Source organism: Lipotes vexillifer, unplaced genomic scaffold (assembly GCF_000442215.2).
Source record: "Lipotes vexillifer unplaced genomic scaffold, Lipotes_vexillifer_v1.1 scaffold916, whole genome shotgun sequence".
NCBI classification, from domain to species: domain Eukaryota; kingdom Metazoa; phylum Chordata; class Mammalia; order Artiodactyla; family Lipotidae; genus Lipotes; species Lipotes vexillifer.
In genome coordinates this window covers 3,821,213-3,843,540 of record NW_006798383.1, presented here as the reverse complement: position 1 = coordinate 3,843,540, position 22,328 = coordinate 3,821,213, and the positions used below count along the sequence as shown (strand labels likewise).

General features: G+C 54.5%; 1 protein-coding gene across 1 annotated transcript in view; it reads left to right on the top strand.

Annotated features, from left to right (window-relative positions):
• SH3PXD2A (SH3 and PX domains 2A) overlaps positions 1–22,328 on the top strand; it is a 237,414-nt gene that overhangs the window by 171,627 nt on the left and 43,459 nt on the right. Inside the window, exons 7-8 of the mRNA XM_007470435.1 lie at positions 7,863–7,907; positions 14,725–14,856. Of these exons, the coding sequence (XP_007470497.1) occupies positions 7,863–7,907; positions 14,725–14,856 (177 nt within the window). The remainder of the gene's footprint in view (positions 1–7,862; positions 7,908–14,724; positions 14,857–22,328) is intronic.

The window sequence follows — 22,328 nt, the reverse complement described above, 5'->3', positions numbered from 1 at the left end:
GGGGGGGCTTGTGGGTGGGGGAATGGAAGGGGGGATACCCCAGTAAGTGGGGGAGGACCACCAAGGCAGCCACGCCAGGGAGGGGAGTGGCTGGGATCCGGGAACTCTGAACAGTGTTGAGTTTGTCTCTTCTGTGCACACCAGCACCCCGACATGGGGAGAGATGAGAGCCCGAGAGCGGAGGGGGAGGCCGCCACCCCAGGGGCTGCTGTGGGGTCAGGCAGCAGCTGTGGGAGCAGAGGCTCAGAGCCCTGCTGGCCCCCACACACAGTGCCCCTCTGTCCGCCCACAGCACCTGTGTTTAACCAGAAGCCGAGGGTTTTTGAGCAGGTGGGAGAAGGAGGCAGACCTGCCTGCCAGGGCAGCCCCCCTGGGCAGCTGCGGTGCTCCCGGGGGCAGCCTGGGCCTCTGCCCACACCCACTTGGGCTGGGCTGTCTCTGCTGGCCCGCCTTGGCCTAGGTGGGTGTCCTTAGACTTAGTCCCTAAGGGGCTGTGGAGTGGCTCCAGCCCTCACGCACCCCATTTCCCACCTGAGCCGGGAGACTGACTGTGCTCTGACTGCATGGCTCAGCGGTCAGAGGGTCAGTGGTGCATTCCTACCCCGGGTTGGGCTGCCCCGACATGGACTCTGGATTCTGGGAAAGGCAGCTCCTGGAGAAGGAGGCAGGCCCCTTCCTACTGAGAGTAAAATGAAAGGAGTATGGCTGCATGTACAAAGGGAAGCCCAACAGAAATAAGTGAGCCTCCCTTGGCCAATGGCTGGGAAGGATCCAGAGAATGAAGTCCCCTGTTTTTAGGCTCCTTTGTTCCCCATTCCCAACCAGCTTGCCTGGGCTCAAGTCTGACCCATCACTCTCTTGCTGTGGGGCCTTGGGAAAAAGCTTAACTTTCCTGAGGCTTACTTTCTGCATCTGTAAAATATAGATTGTTATAAGGATTAAACGTTTAGTCAAACGTTTAACCCAGTACCTAGCATACACGTTAAGAAAGTGGGAACTGGGGGCTTCCCTGGTGGCGCGGTGGTTAAGAATCTGCCTGCCAATGCAGGGGACACGGGTTTGAGCCCAGGTCCGGGAAGATCCCACATGCCGTGGATCAACTAAGCCTGTGCGCCACAACTACTGAGCCTGTGCTCTAGAGCCCGTGAGCCACAACTAGAGCCCGTGCGCCACAACTACTGAAGCCCACGCGCCTAGAGCCCATGCTCCGCAACAAGAGAAGCCACCGCAATGAGAAGCCCGCGCACCGCAATGAAGAGTAGCCCCCTCTCGCCGCAACTAGAGAAAGCCCGCGTGCAGCAACGAAGACCCAACGCAGCCAAAAATAATTAATTAATTAATTAAAAGAAAGTGGGAACTGGTATGCTTGTTCTAGCCTCAGCCCTGCCACTAACTTGCTGTGTGATCTTAGGCAAACTTCTCCTCTCTGGTCCTAGGTCCCCACATGCTCCTTCCAGCCTTTATTTAGCTCAGAATCCCGTGGCCCAGAACCCTCAGGCCCTGCACAGGACCAGCTACATGATTTAGGGGACCTCTTGTTCATAAATTATTAAAGATTTCTAATTGGGGACAGAGGGTTTAAACCAAGAGCAGGGCCCTGCTAAGTGTGGGTCCCTGTGTGCCTGCGCAGATCACACCGCCTGAAGCCAACCCTGCCTTGGAGGCTGTGAGCGTAGCAGGCAGGGCCAGGGGTCTGGGCTGCTGGTGTAGCAGCATCGACCCCTCACCTCCCCAGTCCAAGGGCATGATTTTTTCATGCCGTAGGTATTGATGATGAGCTGGAGGCTGCTGCTCACCCTGGAGCAGGCTGCAGAGAGCTACCCCTGTGGGTAGCAGCTCACACACCTTACAGCAGGACACTCCCCAACTTCCACCCGTGTGACTGTGGACTGGAAGTCGTGTTTGAGTTATTGCTTGTTCTCTGTCTTGACCAGCTTAATTCACGCCATGCTTTTTCCGGATGCCATTTGTATTACTTTCACTGTTGTGCTACTGTTTCTGCTGCTCTGAGCGTGATGACCTATTTCAGGCCCTATATATCATGTAGGTCAAGCTGCTAGTTCTGTGGGAAGCACTGTTAGCCCTCGAGGGCTCTGGTAAAGATTTGAGCCACTTCATGCCTATGACAGCACAGTGCCTGCCACAAGGGATGTGCTCTCGTGAAAAAGCAGCTCCTTCTCCTTCTACTGTTAAATAAAGTAACAGGGCTAGCAGCTGTCAAGCCCTAATTAGTTGATGACCTGAAAGCAGTGGCTGAGTTCCCTGGTGGCCTAGTCAAAAAGGAAAAGAAACATGTGGAGTCTAGGAAATTTAAGAAATCTAGCCCTATGTAAGGTTCAGTTGTACAAAAGGAGAGAAAAGACTAGAATATAACAGATATTTAGAAACCAGTTCAAGGCTGCAGTGAGGTAAGAACAATAGAATTCCCAAAGAGAGAGAGGTCTTGAGTGTTCAAGTGCAGCTGAGGTATTGAAGAATGGAAGGACACAGAGACAACAGGGGGCTATTCATTCCTGGCAGGGGCCCTGCTCCTCCTCCCCTCCCAAGAGCTCAGGGCGGGAGCTGTGTAAGCCGATAAGGCGGGTGACCCTGCCCTGGTCCCCCTGAGCCCTTGGTTTGCTTTCATTCTCCGAGGAGTTTATGCTGTTGGCTGTTCTCCTGTCTCTCCCACCTGGGCTTTCAGCCCACTCTGGATTTATTAGTTTGGATGGGTGGAACTTGCTTTACACCAGGGAAGAATTTCTGGAAGCATGGTTTGAGACTACATTTGGGTAAGTTGAACCCAATTCTCCCTGCTCTGGAGTTACTCAACATTAAAAGAAGCATTACAGAGCAGTAGGAGTCCCTCTCCTACCTTAAGTCTATCCAGTTGTTTGTAACGTAGTCCTCGGGTGTATATGTGTTTGGGGGGAACGTCCTTAAAGTCAGGGGCCCCTGTAATATTGTTCTTTGATTTCTCATAATCACCTGGACTTGACAAGAGTCAGGTTCAGCACATAAGTGTCATCAGGACTTGCAGGCACCTGGTTTTCTCTGGGCCTGGATTCTTGCTGGTCCAGCAAGCCAGGAGGAGTGGCTGTGGCGGGAACATAAGTCCTGTGGGATGGCCATGGGAGGGACCCTGTCTCCATGCCTTCCATCTCCCAGGCACACACTACTTTAGTCATCAGCTTTGTCCCTGTCACCCACTCCCCTTCTGTGTTCCCGGGGCCTAATTCCTACCCCTCCAAAACCTTTCACAGGCACTAGGCCATTTCACTCTTTTTTTTCTCCCGTTGCGGAGCACAGGCTCCGGACGCGCAGGCTCAGCAGCCATGGCTCACGGGCCCAGCCGCTCCGCGGCATGTGGGACCTTCCCGGACCGGGGCACGAACCCGTGTCCCCTGCATCGGCAGGCGGACTCTCAACCACCGCGCCACCAGGGAAGCCCCATTTCACTCTTAAAGCAGACCTACAACGATAAAGACGTGGTAGATATTTTTATCCCCATTTCACAGAAGGAAAAGCAGCTCAGAGATTTGCTAAATGCCCCAGAATCAGTGAGCTAAGTGAGAGAGTAAGCTCAAGAAACAAGATTTTTAAAAAATTCTTGCTCCAGTTCCTGTCTTACGTGCCTCCCGAACGAACTGTTGCACTTTTTCACTTGAGTTTCCTATATTGAGCGTGTGTTCAAGTGGTTTTCCCTGGAAAGGTGGTCTGTTTCTCTGGAAAGATTTGTTTCTACTGTGGTGTACTTGCATTATGTAGACTAGCAGGTTACTGCTGGAAGAGTCTAGAACAAGAAACAAGTATCTTGGAGATCAGTGGGCCCAAAATGCTTGATTTTACAGATGTGGCCCAGAGAAGTCAAGCCATTTGCCCAAGGTCACACAGCCAGTTCTCAGCAAAACCAGTTGTGCAGATTCCCAGTCTCACACCCCTTGCTTTCCACCAGGCCCCGTGACTCTGCTCTGTAGGGCCCTTGGTTCTGTCACCAGAGAGAGGGGGGTAGAGACCGCAGGGAGGGCAGGAAGCAGTTGGTTTGTGTCACTCACAGCTGCTCATTTGGCTGCGCCTGCCTTTTGCTCCTTTGCCCCGTCTCTCCTTCTCACCATTTTCCCAGTCCTGAGCCAGCAGCCATGTCTGCCTCCTGGCCGAGGGGCCAGGGTTTGTGAGCCAGGGGGCCACTCCTCTGTTCATCGCAATGAGGCGGAGGGGGGGTCCTTCCCGCCCTGGGGGAGGGCTAGCTCGGGTGGGCTGGAGAGAAGGCACTCCAAAGGGGGGAAATTTGGGGTGGGAGCCATGGAACTGGATTAATTCTGCAGATCCAGGGGACTGGGAAATAAATCATGTTTTAAAAAGGCTTTTTTTTTTTTAAAGACAGGCTCGTTTCTGGTCCGCTTCCCATTTTCCTTTGGAAAGAGGGAAGGCCTGCTTATTGGGGGGGAAGGGGGTGGGCATGAGTTCAGCTTGTTGCACATTTAGGAGTGGGGGCTCGGTTTCCAGAGGCTGAGGGATCTTCTCCTGTCTGCCCTCCCTGGCCTGCCCAAATGCCCACACTCAAAAGGCCCAGAAGGGCATCGGACCCTTCAAGATGACTGTTGAAAAAACCAACCAAGCAGCAAAGGCCTCGGGAGCATTTAGTCCACATGGGCCGACAGCCTTCACTTCTCTCCCCTGGGGATTTGGAGCAGCTCCCCATCTCTGACAACCTCATCTCCCGGCCTTGGGTCTGGCAAACCACTGCCCACAGGCCAAGCCCAGCTCACCATGTGGTTTTTTTTTTAATTTATTTAATTAATTTATTTATTTTTGGCTGCGTTGGGTCTCCGTTGCTGCGTGCAGGCTTTCTCTAGTTGCGGCGAGTGGGGGCTACTCTTTGTTGGGGTGCGCGGGCTTCTCATTGCAGCGGCTTCTCTTGTTGCGGAGCACGGGTGCATGGGCTTCAGTAGTTGTGGCACGCAGGCTCAGTAGTTGTGGTGCACAGGCTTAGTTGCTCCGCGACATGTGGGATCTTCCCAGACCAGGGCTCGAACCCACGTCCCCTGCATTGGCAGGCGGATTCTTAACCACTGCGTCACCAGGGAAACCCCCACCATGTGGTTTTGTAAGTAAAGTTTTATTGGCACACAGCTCGTTCATTCCTCTATGGATTGTAACAGCAGAGGTAAGTAGTCTCGACAGAGACCACGTGGCCCACAAAGCCTAAAATATTGACTCTCTGGCCCTTCACAGGAAGTCCGTCGACCCCTGTTTTAGCAGAACACATCTTCCTGGGTCCTCCAGGCCCAGGCCAAATGAATTCCCTTGGCTCACTGACGGACATTAGCACTTCCCAAAACATTTCCTTCCGAAGAACCCAAAGCAAAGTGTACAAAGTAACGAAGCCAGCAGAGATGGAGATAGGTGTGGGCGACCTCTTAGTTGGCTCAGCCCAGGGCTGGGTGTGGCCAGATGGTGTTGGGATGGGTCTGGCGTTAGGCCTGCCCAGGGGCGTTAGGATGGCCTTGCTGGGTGGCAGCCACTTGGCCACGTTTGGGGCACAGCATCAAGAAGTCATAACCCCAGCAAGATCTGGCACCAGACAATGATGCCCCACATTCTGAACTGAGACCCCCCTCACCTCAACCACAGCAGTTGAAAGCCTCGGAGTGTGTCTGCTTTGTCTCGGCCCTGCCAGGGCATGAGAGCTGGGCCAGCATGGCTCCTGCTGTCCCAGGAGGCTTCTGGCTGCTAGGCCTGGTCAGAGACTCTGGCCACAGGATGCCTGTCTGTGGATGTAGTCCCCCAGAGTCCCTTTACCCCCAATTCCAGCTGACCCAGTGTCTGTGGGAAGCATCTCTGTGTGCTACCATTTTCTTGATGCGTCTAGTATTGAGATGCCATCTGGTTCTCGTCCTTGCAACTCCAGGAGCCTGATTTTCCTGCTGCCCCCCAGAGCTGATTGAACCAAGCCCATGGGATATGCCCAGGGAAGAGGTTCAGAGAGGTTAAGTAACTTTATCAAAGGGGCAGAGCCTGGATTTGAATCCAGACAGACTCCAGAGGCCGCGCCACACCTCTCCAGCGGATCCCCACTCTGTTGGTTTACAGTGAGCAGGGGAAGGGCCAGGCTTCCCAGGGCTACGTGGTGAGCCAGCCTGCAATTGGAAGGTGGCTTGCTGAGCGAGGGAGAGTTAGGTGCTTTAAATGGTGAGCGGCATCAGACTGAGGCCTGAAGCCTGTGTCACCACAAGAGATGAACACTGTACTAGCTGCGTGACCTGGACCAAGTTACTTAACCTCTGGTTCAGTCTTCACCTGCAAAATGGAGGGAGCTCCTTATCACTGGAGGTTTATTATGAAAAACAGATGAGTTACTACATGTAAGTGCTCAGCACAATGCTTGGTGTACAGTAGATGCCGTATAAATGTTGCTGCTGTGATGATTACCATTACTATCTATCAGGCCGCTCTCCTGGCCAACACCAGGCAAGCAGCCCAAGGGTTTGCCTCTCAGACTTGCATCTGCACGTTTCCTTCTCGCTGTAGCCACTGTAGCCAACGCTGTTCTCCTTTGGAGGCAGCGAGCAGTTCAGCAGAGGAAGCACCAGTTGGGGTGTCCCAGACCTGGTTCCATTTCTGGCTCTGCTACTCTGGCCTCTTGGGAACTTGGGCCAGTTCCTTCCCCTGTCTAAGCTCAGATTCCACCCCTGTAAAATGGGGCAAAAGGTGTGTACCCAGCTCAAGGACCTGGGTGTAAATGAGCCACTGTTCACTGTAGGTAAACTGTCAGCATTACGTGTTGACCCTCTGATATTCTAGAAATGTCCACACCATTGATTAGGCTAAGAGCTTTTTGCCTCATAATGTTACCATATCACATCTCATGATCTTAAGTTGTTTTAGGTGCTTTGACATTGTTCCTCCCTCTCGGCAGGAAGACAACTTTTAACCTCATTTCACAGATGAGGAACCTGAGGCCCAGATCGCACATGGCTGTCTGAGCCTGGACGAGAGCCCTCGTTTCTTCTGGTCACTAAAGGTCCCCGTTCTTCTGGGTTGGAGTTGGGGTGTGAGACTTTTTTTTATGGTTTATTTATTTATTTATTTTGCTGTACGCGGGCCTCTCACTGCCGTGGCCCCTCCCGTTGCAGAGCACAGGCTCCGGACGCGCAGGCTCAGCGGCGGCCATGGCTCACGGGCCCAGCCGCTCCCCGGCATGTGGGATCTTCCCGGACCGGGGCACGAACCCGTGTCCCCTGCATCGGCAGGCGGACTCTCGACCACTGCGCCACCAGGGAAGCCCAAGAGACTTTTTAAAATGAGGCTTCCTTCCATTTTGCCAGGGCCTGTCTGTCTTCCTCAATGCTTAGGGCTGGACAAGACATTGAGGCCCAGTGGTGCGGTGGCTGGAGACTGGCCTTGGGCTCCCCAACCTGACGTTTAAGGTTCCAGGCCCAGGCTGCTGAGCGTGCTGGCCTGGTGAGGATCACGGCCAGCCACCCACATGGCCAGAGAGGAAGGTCCAGGCTGCCTTCTCCAGGGCAGCGATAACCCACGGGCCCTGTTCCAGGCCCGGATCGTGTAGGATTCTCTGTGCTCCAGAGGATTCCTGCGTTTTGCAGACACCTCATTATCCCCGTCCTGGCCAGCAGTGTCCCAGCTCCTCTGTAATCACTCAGGCCCACGCCCAGCAGCACTTCCAGGGCCAGGAAACCACTCGCCTCGCCTCGCCTCGCCTCCCCTCCCCTCCCCTCCCCCCTCCTTCTCTTCCCTCTCCTTCCGCCCGGTGGCCGACTCAGCGCCTGCTGAGTGTGGACCTCCTGCCTGCCTAACGGTTCTCTCTTCTCCTCTGATTCTCTTCTCTCCTGCTGCTGCTTGCTCTCGGGGGGAATCGGAAGTGTGGCTCTCCAGCTGGGCTGAGTCTCCTAAGAAGAACGTGACAGGTACTGCCTGGTGTGCATGTGAGTGCATGTGTATGAACATGTGTGTCCCTGGCATGCAGGCCCACGGAGCCGGTGCCCTGTGATGTGTAGCAGCTCTTTGTCAGCATGTTGGCGTCTTCTCGGCCGTCCCCTTTGCCTTCCCTTTAACCCTTTTTAGGTCCCAGATCCAGCCTTGGAGCCCTTTGGTGGGTGATGACCACATAGCACAGTGTGTCAGCAAATCCACCCTGGACCCGGAACGTGTGGGTTTAAATCCCGGCTCTGCCACGTCCTGGTCTCGGGTTACGTAACCTCTCAAGCCTCACTAAGCGGATGCGGTAGCATCTCACCGGGAGCCTGGGGCACAGAAAGTGCTCAGGTGGTGGTGAGGCTCCCATCACCTTCCACCCCTGTGAGATGGGGCAGCTGAAGATGATTAGTCTCCCTTCAGGCTGTTAACCCGAGTCAGAGAGCTGAAGTCTCCAACACCCCAGCTGAGGCAGTGGTGGGTAATGGGGTGGGGAGTCTTGTAACTGCAATGAAGTCGCAGCCCCCACACCCCAGGGATCCAGAGCTGAGACCTGCCTCTGGTCTTGGGGCTTCTGGACCTTGGGCTTCCTGGGCACCCATAGCCCTCAGGGACTTGGGCTTGTGCTCTGTGTCTGGGCAGAGCTGGGACAGAGGTCAGAGGCTTACCTTTAGCCTTGATTTTACTGGACAATGGTAGAAAGACCTGGATAGCAGTGTTCTCAGCTGTTAGATGGAGATGGTGTCAGGTAGAGGGAAGGGATTTCCAGAAGGGTCTTCTAGAAGCCCCTCCATTTTTGCGAGTGCCACCTGGCCCTCCTTCCCCAGCCCAAACCTGAGAGCAGAGGTGAGGGTCGGGGTTGGGGGACAAAACAGAAAGGTCAGAGGTTGAGGGGAGGGGGTTGGACCAGCCCCTCCCCTCACAGCCGTAGGCAGGGAACGGGAGGTGAACAGCCTGGGCAGGCGGGCAGAGGAGAAGGCAGCAGGCAGAGGACCTCTTGCCTGTCCCAAGCCCCTCGCAGTCATCCTTCTCGTGTTGCCTGTGACGAGGGCCTCGGCCTGAGCTAATCACTGGGCTCCCGTCCCTTTTTTCCCTCTCCCCAGACAGTGAGCCAGAGCCCACTTGGCCCACAACAATACATTTTATTCACCAAACGTATGGCCTGGCTGCCCGAGGGCCTATGGAGAAGCCGGCAGGCTGAGGCTGGCCTGGGAGGAATCAGTTGTGAGAGACTGAAGAGGCCTTGGTGGGACACCCAGGGTTTGGGGGGTCATGGAGAGTGTGGGGAGCCTAGGATGGGGGCCACCGTAGGGACTGGCTTCTCAGGATGAGCCCAGCTGTTTGGAGAGAGAGCCTGAGGGGAGGCCATGTGGGCTGGGGGAAACCACCAGACCAGGGCCGGGGTCTTGGGCGAGTCGCCACGTCACTCTGGGCCGGCCTTGGTTTCCCCATCTGGAATGTTGGCAAGTTCAGTGAGACTGGAAACTCAGAGGTAAGGGGCTGATGCTGGGGAATCCTTGTAGATAAGGGGCCTCAGGCTGCTTGGGCTGGCATCCATCCATAAGTGGGCCCTGGGGGTTCTGATATGGCTCTCCAGCTGGCAAATGCTCGCTGCCTGCCAGGAGGTGGGGTCTGAGAAAGGCATGAGAAGGAACAGAGCCATGGCCGCTTCTCCTGGCAACTGTGGCCCTTGCCCTGACCTGCATGCTGGGGTTTTGTTTGTTTGTTTGCTTTTTTATAAATTATTTATTTTGGCTCCATTGGGTCTTTGTTGCTGCACGCAGGCTTTCTCTAGTTGCGGCAAGTGGGGGCTACTCTTTGTTGCGGTGCACGGGCTTCTCATTGCGGCGGCTTCTCTTGTTGTGGAGCATGGGCTCTAGGCGTGCGGGCTTCCGTAGTTGTAGCATGCAGCCTCAGCCTGTCGCGGGCTCTAGAGGGCAGGCTCAGTAGTTGTGGCGCACGGGCTTAGTTGCTCCACGGCATGTGGGCTCTTCCAGGACCAGGGCTCGAACCCGTGTTCCCTGCACTGGCAGGCAGATTCTTAACCACTGCGCCACCAGGGAAGCCCCTGCATATGCTGGTTTTGAGGCTTAAGAGGAACCTAAGCCCTTCCTCTCCTCCCCAGATCTCCCATTTTCTGTTTGCTTTATAAACAGTCTACAGTTTACATAGGGCATTAACCCCATCACCTTATACCATGCTCAGAACAACCCCACAAAGTAGGTACTGTTATTGTTCCTGTTTATGGATGAGGAAACTGAAGCTCAGAGAGGTTAAGTGTCCTCTGCAGGGTCACAGAGCTAATAAGGACAAGGCAGGACCGGACTTCAGACCCTCAGACTCCAGCCTGATGCTTTCGCATCACGACTCTCAGGCAATTATTGTGTCTAGTGCCATGTCCTATGGCACCAGTCCTGAGGCGTCTGTCTACCCTCATCAGGGAGACTCTTGTCTAAAGCACATGATCTGGCTGGGGAGCAGTGCCCCACAAGAAAATCCAGTGCATGGCAGGAGCAAGCACTGTAGCTGAGTGATTGGATGGCTCCTGGAGGGGCAGAGATGGTTGGGTAGAATTGGGGTTGGTAAAGGGGAAGGCATTCCAAGCAGGGGGAACAGCTAAAGCAGAGGCATGGACATAAGAACCAGCATAGAAGAGTGTGACTGGCACACAGTGGGTGCTTGATATATGTGTGTTGGATAAATGAATGTTGCCTGGATCAGAGGAGTTGTGTGTCAGGGAACTTGGGGAGCTCAGGTTGTCAAGAAAGACTGAGCTTGAATTTGGCCTTCCTTCTTTAGGCAGCAGGGACCCAGTGTAGGTGCTGGAGCAGTGGATTGACTTAGCAAAAGCCTCATTTAGAAGCCTAAGTTGGCAGCCAGATCAGGTAGGAGGCAGGGGTCCATCCAGTTGGTAGCTAGAGGAATGCAGGTGTGAGGCAAGCATGGGGCAGAGCTCTGGGGCACTGCCAGAGCCCCAGCAGATCCAGCCAGGGGCTCTGAGAAAGGCATAAAGATGAGATGGATGAGACCCTGACAAAAAGTCCCGTTCCAATCTGGGGGGGACTCTTCTCTCTATAAGGAGTACTCCCCTTCTCCATGCCACTGCCAAATGCTTCCTATCTGAAGACAGGAGGCTCGCTCCACTGCATCTCCCCCTCCCTCGGGCTGACTCCTTCAGCCCCCAATTTTCCAGGCCTTGGCTGGGAGGGGATCCAGAGCAGCCTCTGTGGGATGACATCACCCACCGGCCTGCCTGCCGAGTGTTTTCTCATCTGGATACCTGCTCCCAGCTCACACCCGTCCGAGCAGCCCTGGGCAGGCAACACCCTAAGAGGTAGATGCCAGAGAGCGTGAGCTTGTGCTGGGGGAGGGGAGGGCAGTGAGGAAGACAGAGTGTCTGTCTGTGTGTCCATCTGTCCGTCCCTAGGCTGTGTGCTACTGCCTGTCTTCTGTGCTCTGGAATGCCTGGAGAACATTTTCTTAACTTTCCTACCTGTGTCCCAGAGTGTCAGTCTTCAGAAAGCTCAGGCCAACTTCCAAGGGGTGGCTTGGAGGTGGGAGCAGTATGCGGGTTTTTCCCCTTTGAAATCTTGCCTCAGATTTCCTTGGCTTGGATTAAAATGACCTGATGTCTCTCCATTCCCCAGCACCCCGCTCATCCTCTCGAGCAGCTTTTGGCCACAAACCCATCACTCCTTGTTTCTCCCTGCCTCTGTTTCCCCATCTCCCCTTTTTCTCCCTTCCAGAATTTAGTTCTCTAGTTTCCCCAGATTTCGGAGGTGAGGCCCTGCCTGGTTTATCCGTATTGGCTCAAAGCAAGCCGTTAAATCACTGTTCATCTATCTGTCCATTCATTCATTCATTTCACCAACAGTTACAGAGTGCCTACCCGCAGTGGGCACTGTGGTCTGGTCAACAGATGCTACAAGAGTCGAGAAGAAACCCACACTCCAGTCTTTATTAAGCAGCAACTATTTGCCAGATGTGGGGTGGGCAGGATGAGGCAGGGCCCCTCCTCGGGATCAGTGGCTCTCTATAGGCCACAGACAGGGCGTGAGTCAGGACACAAGCAGCAGTGTCAGGAGGACATGGGTTCGATCCCAGCTGTGTGACCTTAGGAAAATTGCCTCGTGAGCCTTACTTAGTCTGCCTGTGTGTGAACTGGGGCTATAACAAGGGCCTGCACCTGGGTTGTTCTGAGGATCAGATATGGTCTGCATTAGGTAGTGCTGTCCCGAGTGAGCACTAACGAAAGCTTGCTATTAATTGTCAGCATCATCTGGGCTCTCAGGCTTTGGAAGCTCTCTAACCAGCTGGAGAACTCCTGTCTTCTGTTTGTATCTTGAGTTTTCCTTTCCCACAAACTGGAAAGGGAGCCCCTGTGTCCCACAAGGGCAGGGGCTGGCCCTTTTTGTGCTGGGTGCACTCACTGCCAGCCCCCCGGGGACACAGTGGGAGGCAGTCTCTGTCAGCTCCGTGCCCAGCGCTGCCTCTGTGCAGCTAGCAGGGGTAGGCACAGAAGCTGGCCCAATCTGAATGCAGAGCCAGGCCCGCCCTGCTGCCTAGCTGTTGGTTACATTTTGGCCTGAAATACAATCTTGGCTTCGGATGGGCTGCCTGGGGCAGTGCCTGTGCACATCCATGTGGCAGGCCTCAGCTGGGACAGGGTCCCTCCTGGGTCTCCAAAGGACTCAGCTGGGGCTGCAGGGTCTACACCTCATGAGAGAAAATTGCCAGGCACAGTGGGTTTCCTTCCCTTCCATCGACCCCACCCTAGGTTGGATGGAGTCTCCCGCACAGAAAGACCCAAAGATCTAAGCAGCGTTTCTCACCCTGGCTGTGTATGAGAACCATGGGAGAGGAGGGGGTGTCTAAAAAATACCTGAGACCAATTCAGTCTGCATCTCTGGGTGTGGGGCTCAGGCATCAGTGTACTTTAGAAGCTCCCCATATCTTGTGGGACCAAGTTGAGGATCATCGTGCTAGGAGAATGGGATGTCTGGAAACAAATCAGAGGCAGTTCTGTAATGGAAAGAGAGATGGGCTTGAACCTAAAACACTGAGTGAATTTGGTTCTCTCCATAGCAACTGTGTGAGCTGGGGCAAGCCTCTTGTCTTCTCTGGGTCTCTGAGGTGTCTTTTGTGAAGTGAGAAGGTAACAAGGTTGTTGTGGGGATAAAATGGGACAGTGTATGAGCCTGGCATAGAACATTTGCCAAGTTAGACTCAGGCATGTGGGGAAGGTAGCTGCAGGCTGAAGCACCAAGGGGGCCGTGTGGAGCCTGGAGACCCTCTCAGCCATTTCTATAGCCAGGCTGGTGGTGTGAAGCCCCCAGCCTTTCAGGAGGCTGGTAGATGTATAGGGTGATAGACACAGAGTTTAAGAAGTATGCTAGGAATTCCTCTTGCCGGGGAGATGGAGAGGGGTGTCTGGGAAGGCTTCCTGTAGGAGGTGACCAGAGGGTCTGTGGTTCATGGATCCTTTCAGCTCCTAGCCGGCCATGTGTTATCTTAGGTGCTCTGTCCCCACTGCACCCTAGTGGTGGTAATAGTGAGGCGCAGAGAGCTTTCAGCAGCACATTCAATGCCGCACAGCCAGTAAGCCGAGATGGGCACCCAATCTGTCTACCTTCCAGCCTGGCGTTTGCTTAATAAATGTTGCACTGATCCAGTGGCTAAAGAGGACAGAGAAGCTGCTCGCTCCCTGCCCTCTTCCTGCTTAGCCCCACCTTTTGACCCCTCAAGCTCCTGAAACTGCCAGGAGAGGGCAGCTGGTGGCTTCCGGGAGCCTGACCACAAGCCCCAGCAGAGCTTAAAGGCAGAGGGAGGCTGAGTCGGTCTCCATGTGGCCGGAGGGCGGCAGCCAGGCCGGACGATGCCCCGTCGGGAAGCGGGCCTGGGGGCACGGGCCTGAGGCTGGTCCGCGGGGGACCAGGTCCGTGGGCTCAGTGGCCGCGCCTTGGTAAGCCCGAGGGGCAGCAGTGGAGCCGAACTTGGGGAAAAGTTGGCGGGGGGCGGGCTGGGCTCTCCAGCGCTGGCTCTGGGACTTTCTTCTTGGGTTTCAAGTAAACAGTCTCGGCCCTCCTCCCCCTCCCCTGCCTCCACCCCCCGGCTCCTCATTCGATGGGTCTCATGTGTTTCTATTTAAGGGCTGCGAGTAAACCCCAGTGATTGGCGGCCTCAAACCCTCTTGACTTCTCGCCTGGGCCCAGCCTGCCGTGGAGCGTCCTCTCCCGCTCTCTCCCTCTCCCGCCCAAGGGGAGGACTGCTGACTCTCTTTCTCTGGGTTTACAGGGGTTGAAGAGAGGCCCGAGCCCTCCTCCTCGCCTGGCCTTTCCTCTCGCCTCTGCTCCGGCCTCAGCCCCCATGGGCCACCCGCCCGCCCACCCGCCTGCGGCCCTCCCCTCGCACCCCTGCGGCCGAGGGGTCCGGAGAGACCACGTCCGCCCCAGGCCTCTCCTCCGACTCCCTCTCCCTCGTGCCGGGCTGTGATTAATTCATCGCGGCCGCAGGCTTCTTCCTCTGAGTCCCCTCGGCCTCTGTCTCGTCTCTGTCTCTCCCTCCGCGCCCCCCACCGCTGGCCCCCGGCTCCCCATGTCCCCCGGTCCCCGCGGCACAGCGGGCCGGTGTGGGGCCCTGCTATATGGCCTGTCCTTGGGGCCCGGCGAGCTGCGAGCCCTGGCTGCGGGCGGCCCCTCCGAGCGGCGCTGGCGACCGAGCAGCCTCCCCCGAGGCCGATGGACAGGGGGCGCCCCGGCCGCGGGGCCATGGCTGGCCGCTGGCTCACCGCATGCTTTCTGCCCTCGCCAGGTGCCGACACCCACGCCGAGCCCATGATCCTGGAACAGTACGTGGTGGTGTCCAACTATAAGAAGCAGGAGAACTCGGAGCTGAGCCTCCAGGCCGGGGAGGTGGTGGATGTCATCGAGAAGAACGAGAGCGGTGAGTGCCCAGCTGGCTGGCCGGCCACTGGGGCGAGGAGCCCGGCTGGTTTTTGTTCCCCTCCTCCTCCCCCACCTCTGCAGCTATACGTTATTTCCATCTGGCGGGGAGAGGGCCGAGGAGGCTGAAGTTTCCCCTGTTGGTTTGGGCTGCAGGCCAGCAGTTTGCCTGATGGTGGAAGAATGTCTCCACCACTCGGGGTAATTAACTGGCTTGTGTTAATGCAAGGCCAGGGTGGCAGCATGGGCACGACTGTCCAGCCCATGTTCAGGGTCCCTGTGCCCTCTGAGGCCCCAGCTCAGGGGCATCCTACAGCAGCTTCCCCCTTGGGGCCATATTCCAAACTGGGGACGAGGCCGGGGTGGGAGGACCCGGCTGGCTGGTGGGGAAGGCAGGCCAGGACGTCACTGTAGGGGTCCCGGGTCCTCAGGCGGGTTGTCTGAGGAAAGGTCAGGCCTGTGGAGGTTGGCTAGTGTCTGGGCGGTGAGCTGACTGCCCCCTGCTGAGCTGAAGGCCGCCAGGCCCTGGGAAGAGGGCCCAGATGGGGGATGAAATCAGGTCCTGGGGCCAGGGAGGGTCCTGCAGCAGCCGCCCTGTCATTGGGAACTGAGGCTTTGTCTTGGCTGTCCAGGGGCCTGCCAGTTCCAAGGTTCTCACCGCGTAGGCCTCAGTGCCCTTGGCAGCAGGGGTTTCTGAGGTGGAGAGAGGAGGGCCTGAGTCCGTCAGTCTGAGGTGCAGGCGTGTGTGACCCCTGCAGAGCCAGGGATGAACTCTGGCCCAGGATATCCATCATCAGTTTGCTCATGACCTGCTGGCGCTTGAATTGGTTCCTGGGGTGTTCTGTTTTGGTTTCGGTTTGCTGTGGGGGAAGGCCCCCGTGCGTGCGGGGCGAGCAGGCGCGTTGGAGCCTCTCTGATCTGTGTTTGGAGGACACTCCCAGAGGGGAGGGGCCTGTTCTTCTTTTCCTGTTCCACTCTATTCCCCTCCAGTATTTTAAGCTCTGACAGGAAGACAGATCAAAGGCTGTCTGTGCCCATTCTATAGATAGAATAACTGAGGCACAGAAAAATTGAGGGGAAGTGAGTCACCTGAAGTCAAAAACAGAACAGAACAGTTCTTGGGCCCCTGATTCCTATGCCTGTGGGCAGCAAGTAGCTGTAGAGATACTGAGGAAATCCCAGTGGGCCTCCTGGGGGAGGTGAGATGAGGTTCCTGCTGCAGGGGTCTCAAGAGCTGTGTTCTCTGAGAACAGGGCTGTGATGCCAACAAAGACCTCACTCATGGCCCTCTTGGGTCTGGAGTCTTCAAAGCTTGTTCCCCTCAGAGGTGGCAGGCTCTGCCCTTGTGCCTGGTTGGCAGTGGCTGTCACTAGCATAAAGGCCTGGGCCCTTCACCCCAGGTGCCCACACTGGTCTCCTTCCTGCACCGCTTGGCTTTCAGCCTTTGTCACAGTACCAGCCCCTCCTCCCCGCCCCCACCCAAGCTGCATTGTCAGAGGGGCCTGGCCCTAGGAACCCCAAGCACCTCAAGACCCAAAGGAAGGGCTCTCTAATGGTGGGATTGGAGACACCCACTGAGGAGAGAGAGAGATGTTTGTTTTGGGGCTTGCTCCAAAGGAAGGCGTGTCGGCTTTTCCATATAAGGTCAGGGCTGCTCAAAAGTAGACTTCTGGCTTAGGGACCTCTGCCTTGTGTCACCAGCACAGCTATATAGCCCTAAAGCAGCAGGAGGAGTGAGCCCCCATGTCTCTGGGTACCAGCCACTGGCCAGCATGGCTGAAGAAGAGACCCCACACAAAAGGCAGTCAGCCTGTTACCAGACTCCCTGCTTCCCTTTGCCTCCCACCCCACATCCAGGACCCTGCCTAGGAGTGGAGGAGGGAGAGCCTTGACGAAGTGGGGCTTTTGTGGCAGGCCTGCAAAGTATTAGGCACCTCCTTCTCCTGAGGAGTCCCCGATGGCTGTTTGAGGGGGCTCAGGTAGCCTGAATCCCCAGAGCAGCCCAGTCTGGTACACTGATCCTCTGAGGGAGCTGCCGTCTCTAGAAGCAGGATTCTGCCCACTACCATGTGCCGGCTGGGTGACTTCAAGCCCCTTGCTCCCTCTGGGCCTCAGCTCTCCTTTCTGTAAAATGGAGACAGTCTCGTCGCTGCTTGGAAACAGGGCCTGGAGTAGATGACCTCCACAAGCCCCCTCCCAGATCTGGGCTCCGAGGCTGGGAGACTCCTTAGGGCCCTGGGTGTTGGGTAGACAGAGCCCTGAATGTGGCCTTCCCAATTCTCTGGGCTTTGTGTCTCTCCCCTTGATGGAAACAGCTGCTCAGCAGCAGATATGTACACGGAGACCTTGGAGTGCTGTGTCCACGGTGCAAACCCACACCGTCTGTTGCTGTCGGAAACAAGGAGGCCTCCTAGAGTGTACAACCAGCATAACCAGAGAAACTAAGTGGGTGGAGGGGAGCAAGGAAGAGGGCCAACTGCAGATCCTTGGGAGGGTGGTTTCCCAATTCAAGGAAGCTGGATGGCTGACGGCGGGGGAGGGGAGGTGTGTTGGGCATCCTGCAAGCTGGCTTTGGAAGGAGTGGTGAGTGAGGCTTTTGAACTCTGGAACAAAGACCCAATTGTGATGCCTTTGACCTTAGGACTTGGTGGGCGTGTTGAGGCATTTCCACTTAAATTGTTGGGGCAGTAGCCCCAGTTAGCACCACCCTGCCCCCTGGGGCCTCGCCTTGCCCGCTGGGAGCCAGGACTCTGCCTGTGTCCCCTTCTCGCTTGGCTGAAAGTCCCTCTGAGTAGAATGTTCAAAGAGGGACCCAGCCATCTCTGGTTCTGCTTGCTCATCAGAGCCCTCTGGCAGGGACCACAGCCCCTGAGGGATTTGGAACTGTGCTTGTGCCAATGCTCTGTAATGTCACTGGTCTAAAGAGAGATGTGTCTGATGAAAGGCAATTCAGTCAGTAAACAGTAAACACCAGGTCTAGGCCATGCACTTCACATGCGTCGTCTTACTGACATCATGGAATGACCCCGCGTGGTAGAAGGCACTCTAATCATTTTGTGGCTGAAGTAACAGGCTAAGAGGTTAAGTCATTTCCCTAAAGTCCCAACAGCTGAGATCTCTCCCTTCTACAGAGGAAGTGTGGGGAGGGTGAGAATGGGCTGATCCTGGGAGGGATCATCACTGAGCTGGTGATACTGTGGGTCAGGGACAGACATGGGCTACCTGAGGGTGGTGTATACCCAACACCAAGGACAAGCCTATTCTAGGGAATGTAAGTGGATAGAAGTCAAAGACACCCACAGTGTTGGGACCTGAGTGGCTTCAGGGAAAGCGTTTTTGACCAAACAGTGGGCCTGGGGCCCAGCCAGAGAAGGACTCTTCCTTCATTGATCAGGGACAGATCTAGCAGAAGGATTAGCAACTTTGTTAGCTTTGCCAACCATTTTTGTCTTGTCCTTGAAAACCCCTCCACCCTGACATAAGCAACAATGCTTGAGATACCACCTCTGTAGGACGTTCTTACACCTCAAAGACCACATTGGCTTTACCTTCCAGGAGGCAAAATCTGGTCTAACTTCTGGCAGAATGGTGATGGCAGGGTCCCAGTTGCTCTGATTTCTGTGTTAAGCAAAGCTGCTTCCAACTTTCCAGGATGGTTTCCTTCTCTCAGGGTTAGGAGCCAGGGGAGGATGTGGGGATATGAGTCAGCAGATGCTCATTCTTTTCCTGCTGCAGCTTTCCTTCTCTGAGTCTTCGCGTCTTTCCTGGCACTAGTGTGATAACCCCAGGAGATCTTATACTTTCTTGGAGGCACATAGCTATTCGACTAAGGTAAAAGCATTGTGTGGGCAAGAAGTTTTGAGCTCCTGGTCCATCCAGGTGAGAAATTGTACAGGTGAGAAAACTGAGCCTTGGGGAGTATGAGAATCTTCAGTCCCCTCCAAAGTCAATGCTTTAGTCCCAATTGAGTTGTGAGCAGAGGACAGATGCCCACTTAGACTTGCTCAAGAATCTACTGAAAGGATTCGGGAAGATCTCACCAGAATCCCAAGGTTGGGAAGTATATCCCAGCCGCACAAGGACTGGGAACCAGAAAGCTGGCACGAGACAATGCAGCTACTCTTCTTGGGTACCATGTGGATTTAAAGTCCAGCTGTCATCTTCTCCTAACTGCAGACCAACCTTCCTTGTCTTTCTGTTCCCTTGTAACAGTGGCCTGTTCACCTGCTGTTGGTTTGTTGAGATAAATGCCACCAGCTGACAATGGTCTCTGGTTCTCTGAGTTCAAGATTTGAAGTTTGAATCTGATTAGTTTCTGGCCAGCCAATGGATGGGCAGACCTAAGATCAGGTGTCCAACCCTGGGCCAATCAGCTGTGTCCGGGGGAAGGGTCATGGGGTATAAACATGGCTACCCTGCCAACCTATTCAGCAGTGGCTGCTGGAGCACAGGTTTTAACGAGAGGAGGTAATGGGGGGTAAACTACCCCAGAACGTGTTGACTGCATCGATTTTACTTATTTAGCAGGTGTGCGTAGTAAAGAGAACAAAGAATCAGGAGTCTATTAGGTTTAAGATCTAATGCTACCCTAACTGTGTGATATAAGCAGGAATCCATTTCCTCACGAATCTAAGAGAATAGTGAGACATCCTACATGGGCTTTGTTTTCTCCTTCAATGAAATGTAACTATTCATTATTTGAGGAATATCTTTATCAAGAAGACAAACTAATAGGCTTTCCCCTCAGACTTGTGTGTCATAATGATTATTTTGTGTTGTCAAAGATGATGCATTCTTCAGCCATGTATTTTGTGAGTTGGAATCTTCTTAACACTGAAGATGTATCTATTCTGTTACTTAGGTATTTCTTCATGAACGTTGTTATAACTGGTTTTACATGGACTTTTTGTAAGTGAGAAATACACTGTATATACTTATCGTTTAGTCACTCATTTATTTCTCTAGTCTTGAGTACCTCTTTTGTCCCAGGCTCTATGCCTATTGGGTGTATACCCATACGATCCCTGCCTTTATGGAGTTTAAACTCTAATTATAATGTGAGCATGCTGGGTACTTAATGGGTGGACTGTATTGTGAGACTGGGATAGCTCTGCAGATTTTCTGCTGTCTTAAATGGACTTCTCCTATATATCTTCTATGTCTTTTACTTAGGTTCTGTCTTACTAAGGAACCTGCTGATTGGTAATTCAGATTGCCAATCTGCTCTTGAAAAGACATGTCCCAATAAAGATAGGATAGGCTCTTTCTAGAAGGGCAGGTTTGTTGCAGTCTGCATTACAGATAAGTGAACTAACTCTCTTAACTCTGTAACAGCTTTTTAAGTGTTTGGTTCCAGTGAGCCAGCCCCATTTAGATGTGGTGACTGGTCCCCACGAGGTCCTGTCCCAACTGACAGAAAGCCTTGATCTGACACCCTTCTCTCTCTAAGTACAGCACATGTATGGTCCTGCTGTGTCAGGCTAATCAGCAATTCCAAAGTCCGTTCTGGTCCAAGACTGTCTCTGGTGTGCGGTTGTTGCCCACTTCATGAAGCTGCCTGGAAGGGAAGGGGCCATGCAGAATAAACCTACAGAAGTGAGCATCCAATTCCAGCCTTGGGCCCCTCAGCCCGGCTTTAGTCACCTGGGCTGGAGATGGTTTTGAGAATGAGATTGCACGACAGCCTAGCAATTAAAAATATGGGTTCAACTTAGATAAGCCTGGTTTTAATACTGATTTGGCACTTACTAGTGGTGACACTGGGAAGTTACTTGAATCCTCTAAGCATGTTTCCTTACCTGCAAAAAGGAGATAACTGTACCCACAACTGTAGGGTTAGTATCAATATATGCTGCTTCAAGAGGAATTCAATGCTCAGTTTGTGATAGTTGCTAGTAAGACCGCTGGACTGGGGCAGCTCTGCCACAAACTGACTTTGGAACTCACCTCTGGTTAGATGCCCTCTTGTGTCCTCAGTTTCCCCATCTGGCTGGAAAAGGGATTGCACTTTATGGTGTCTGAAGATTCTCTCAGCCCTGATGGTTTAGTGAGGTGGGTAGGGCATGGAGGGAGCTTACTACAGGGTAGTGACAGCAGGAGACCATGCTGGGGACCAGAGTCACCCCCCTGGAGCCTTTGCTTGGCAGCTATTGGCCCAGCCTGTGACAGGAAGAAGAGTTGGAGTCCGATTCCCCTCGGTGACCCAGGAGTAGACCTCGTGGGATCAGGAGCTCCATGCAAGGCCGGGAAGAGGAGAGGCCCACCTGTGATACCCTCATGCTGGCTGTCACTCAGTGGCTCTGTTGCATGGCACAAAACTGCAGTGCTGGGGGCAAGGGGACTAGCACAGTCGGGAAAGGCTGCCTGGAGGAGTTGGAGACCCTGAGCTCCGCCTTGGAGAGAGGGGGCTTAGACAGGAGAGAGGGGAAGGAATTCCACTTCCATGTGAGTGGAGTGCCAGGTGGAAGGCTGGGCCCACTGAGGCTAAGACAGGAAGGCAGGTGTGTGGTTGGTTGCCTCAGGAGGTGTGTCCTGGTGAAGAAAGCGGAAGTTGGGCAGCAGCGGATGGAGAGGAAGAATGGGGCCGTGGAAAATAGGTGAGCAGGAGAGGGATCAGAGAATGGTAGTATTTGAAGCAAGTGATCCTGGCTGTGGGGAGGAAGATGGCAGGGGAAGGTGTGTCCGGGACTGGCAACAGCTCTTCCCTCGAGCTAGATCTGCACGGACCATTGTCAGGAAGACATCCAAGGGCTTGTCAGCACTGAGTGCTGCCAGCCACCTGCCTGGAGCCAGCTGCCAGGTGGCCGGGTGGGGCAGTGGGTCCCCAGGCGTTCCCTCTGTCTCACCTCCACCTGTTCAGGTGGGGCGAGTGGAGTGGCTGGTCACACTGACCTCACATTGGCTGTATGGACCTATCGTGTCCCACAGCCTTTCCTTGAATAGACATCTCTGCATAAAAGATGTGGTTCCGTGGTGACCTTGGAAATCCATCCAGCTGAAGTGCCAGAGTGACACCAGCTCATCCCGGCCTCAGACCTGGAGCAATACGGGTCTGCCTCCCCTTTTTGGGGGGAGGCGGGCAAGCAAGATTGCACTGAGTCCTTTCACAAGCATCTCAAATGCTGCTTTTCTGGGTTTGAACACCAGGGGACCAGTTGAACCACACACTGCCCAGACCCCAGCAAGGCCAATCTTCAGGGGATCAGTCATCACTAAGTCCATATTACTTGACTAAGTGCCAGGCTGGTGCCCAGAGGTGACAGAAGCCAACAAAGTCCTACACTTATGGGGCTCACGTGTGGTAGAGAAACAGCCATATGTAAACAAGGAAGATAAGTCTAGATTTTGAAAAGTGCAATGCAGGAAATAAACGGGCACATGATAGAGATTAAGCAGAGGAAGGAGGTGATAGAGTGTGGCCGGGAAAGGCCTCTCTGAAGAGGTGCCAGTGAAGCTGAGAATGCTTGGAGCTTG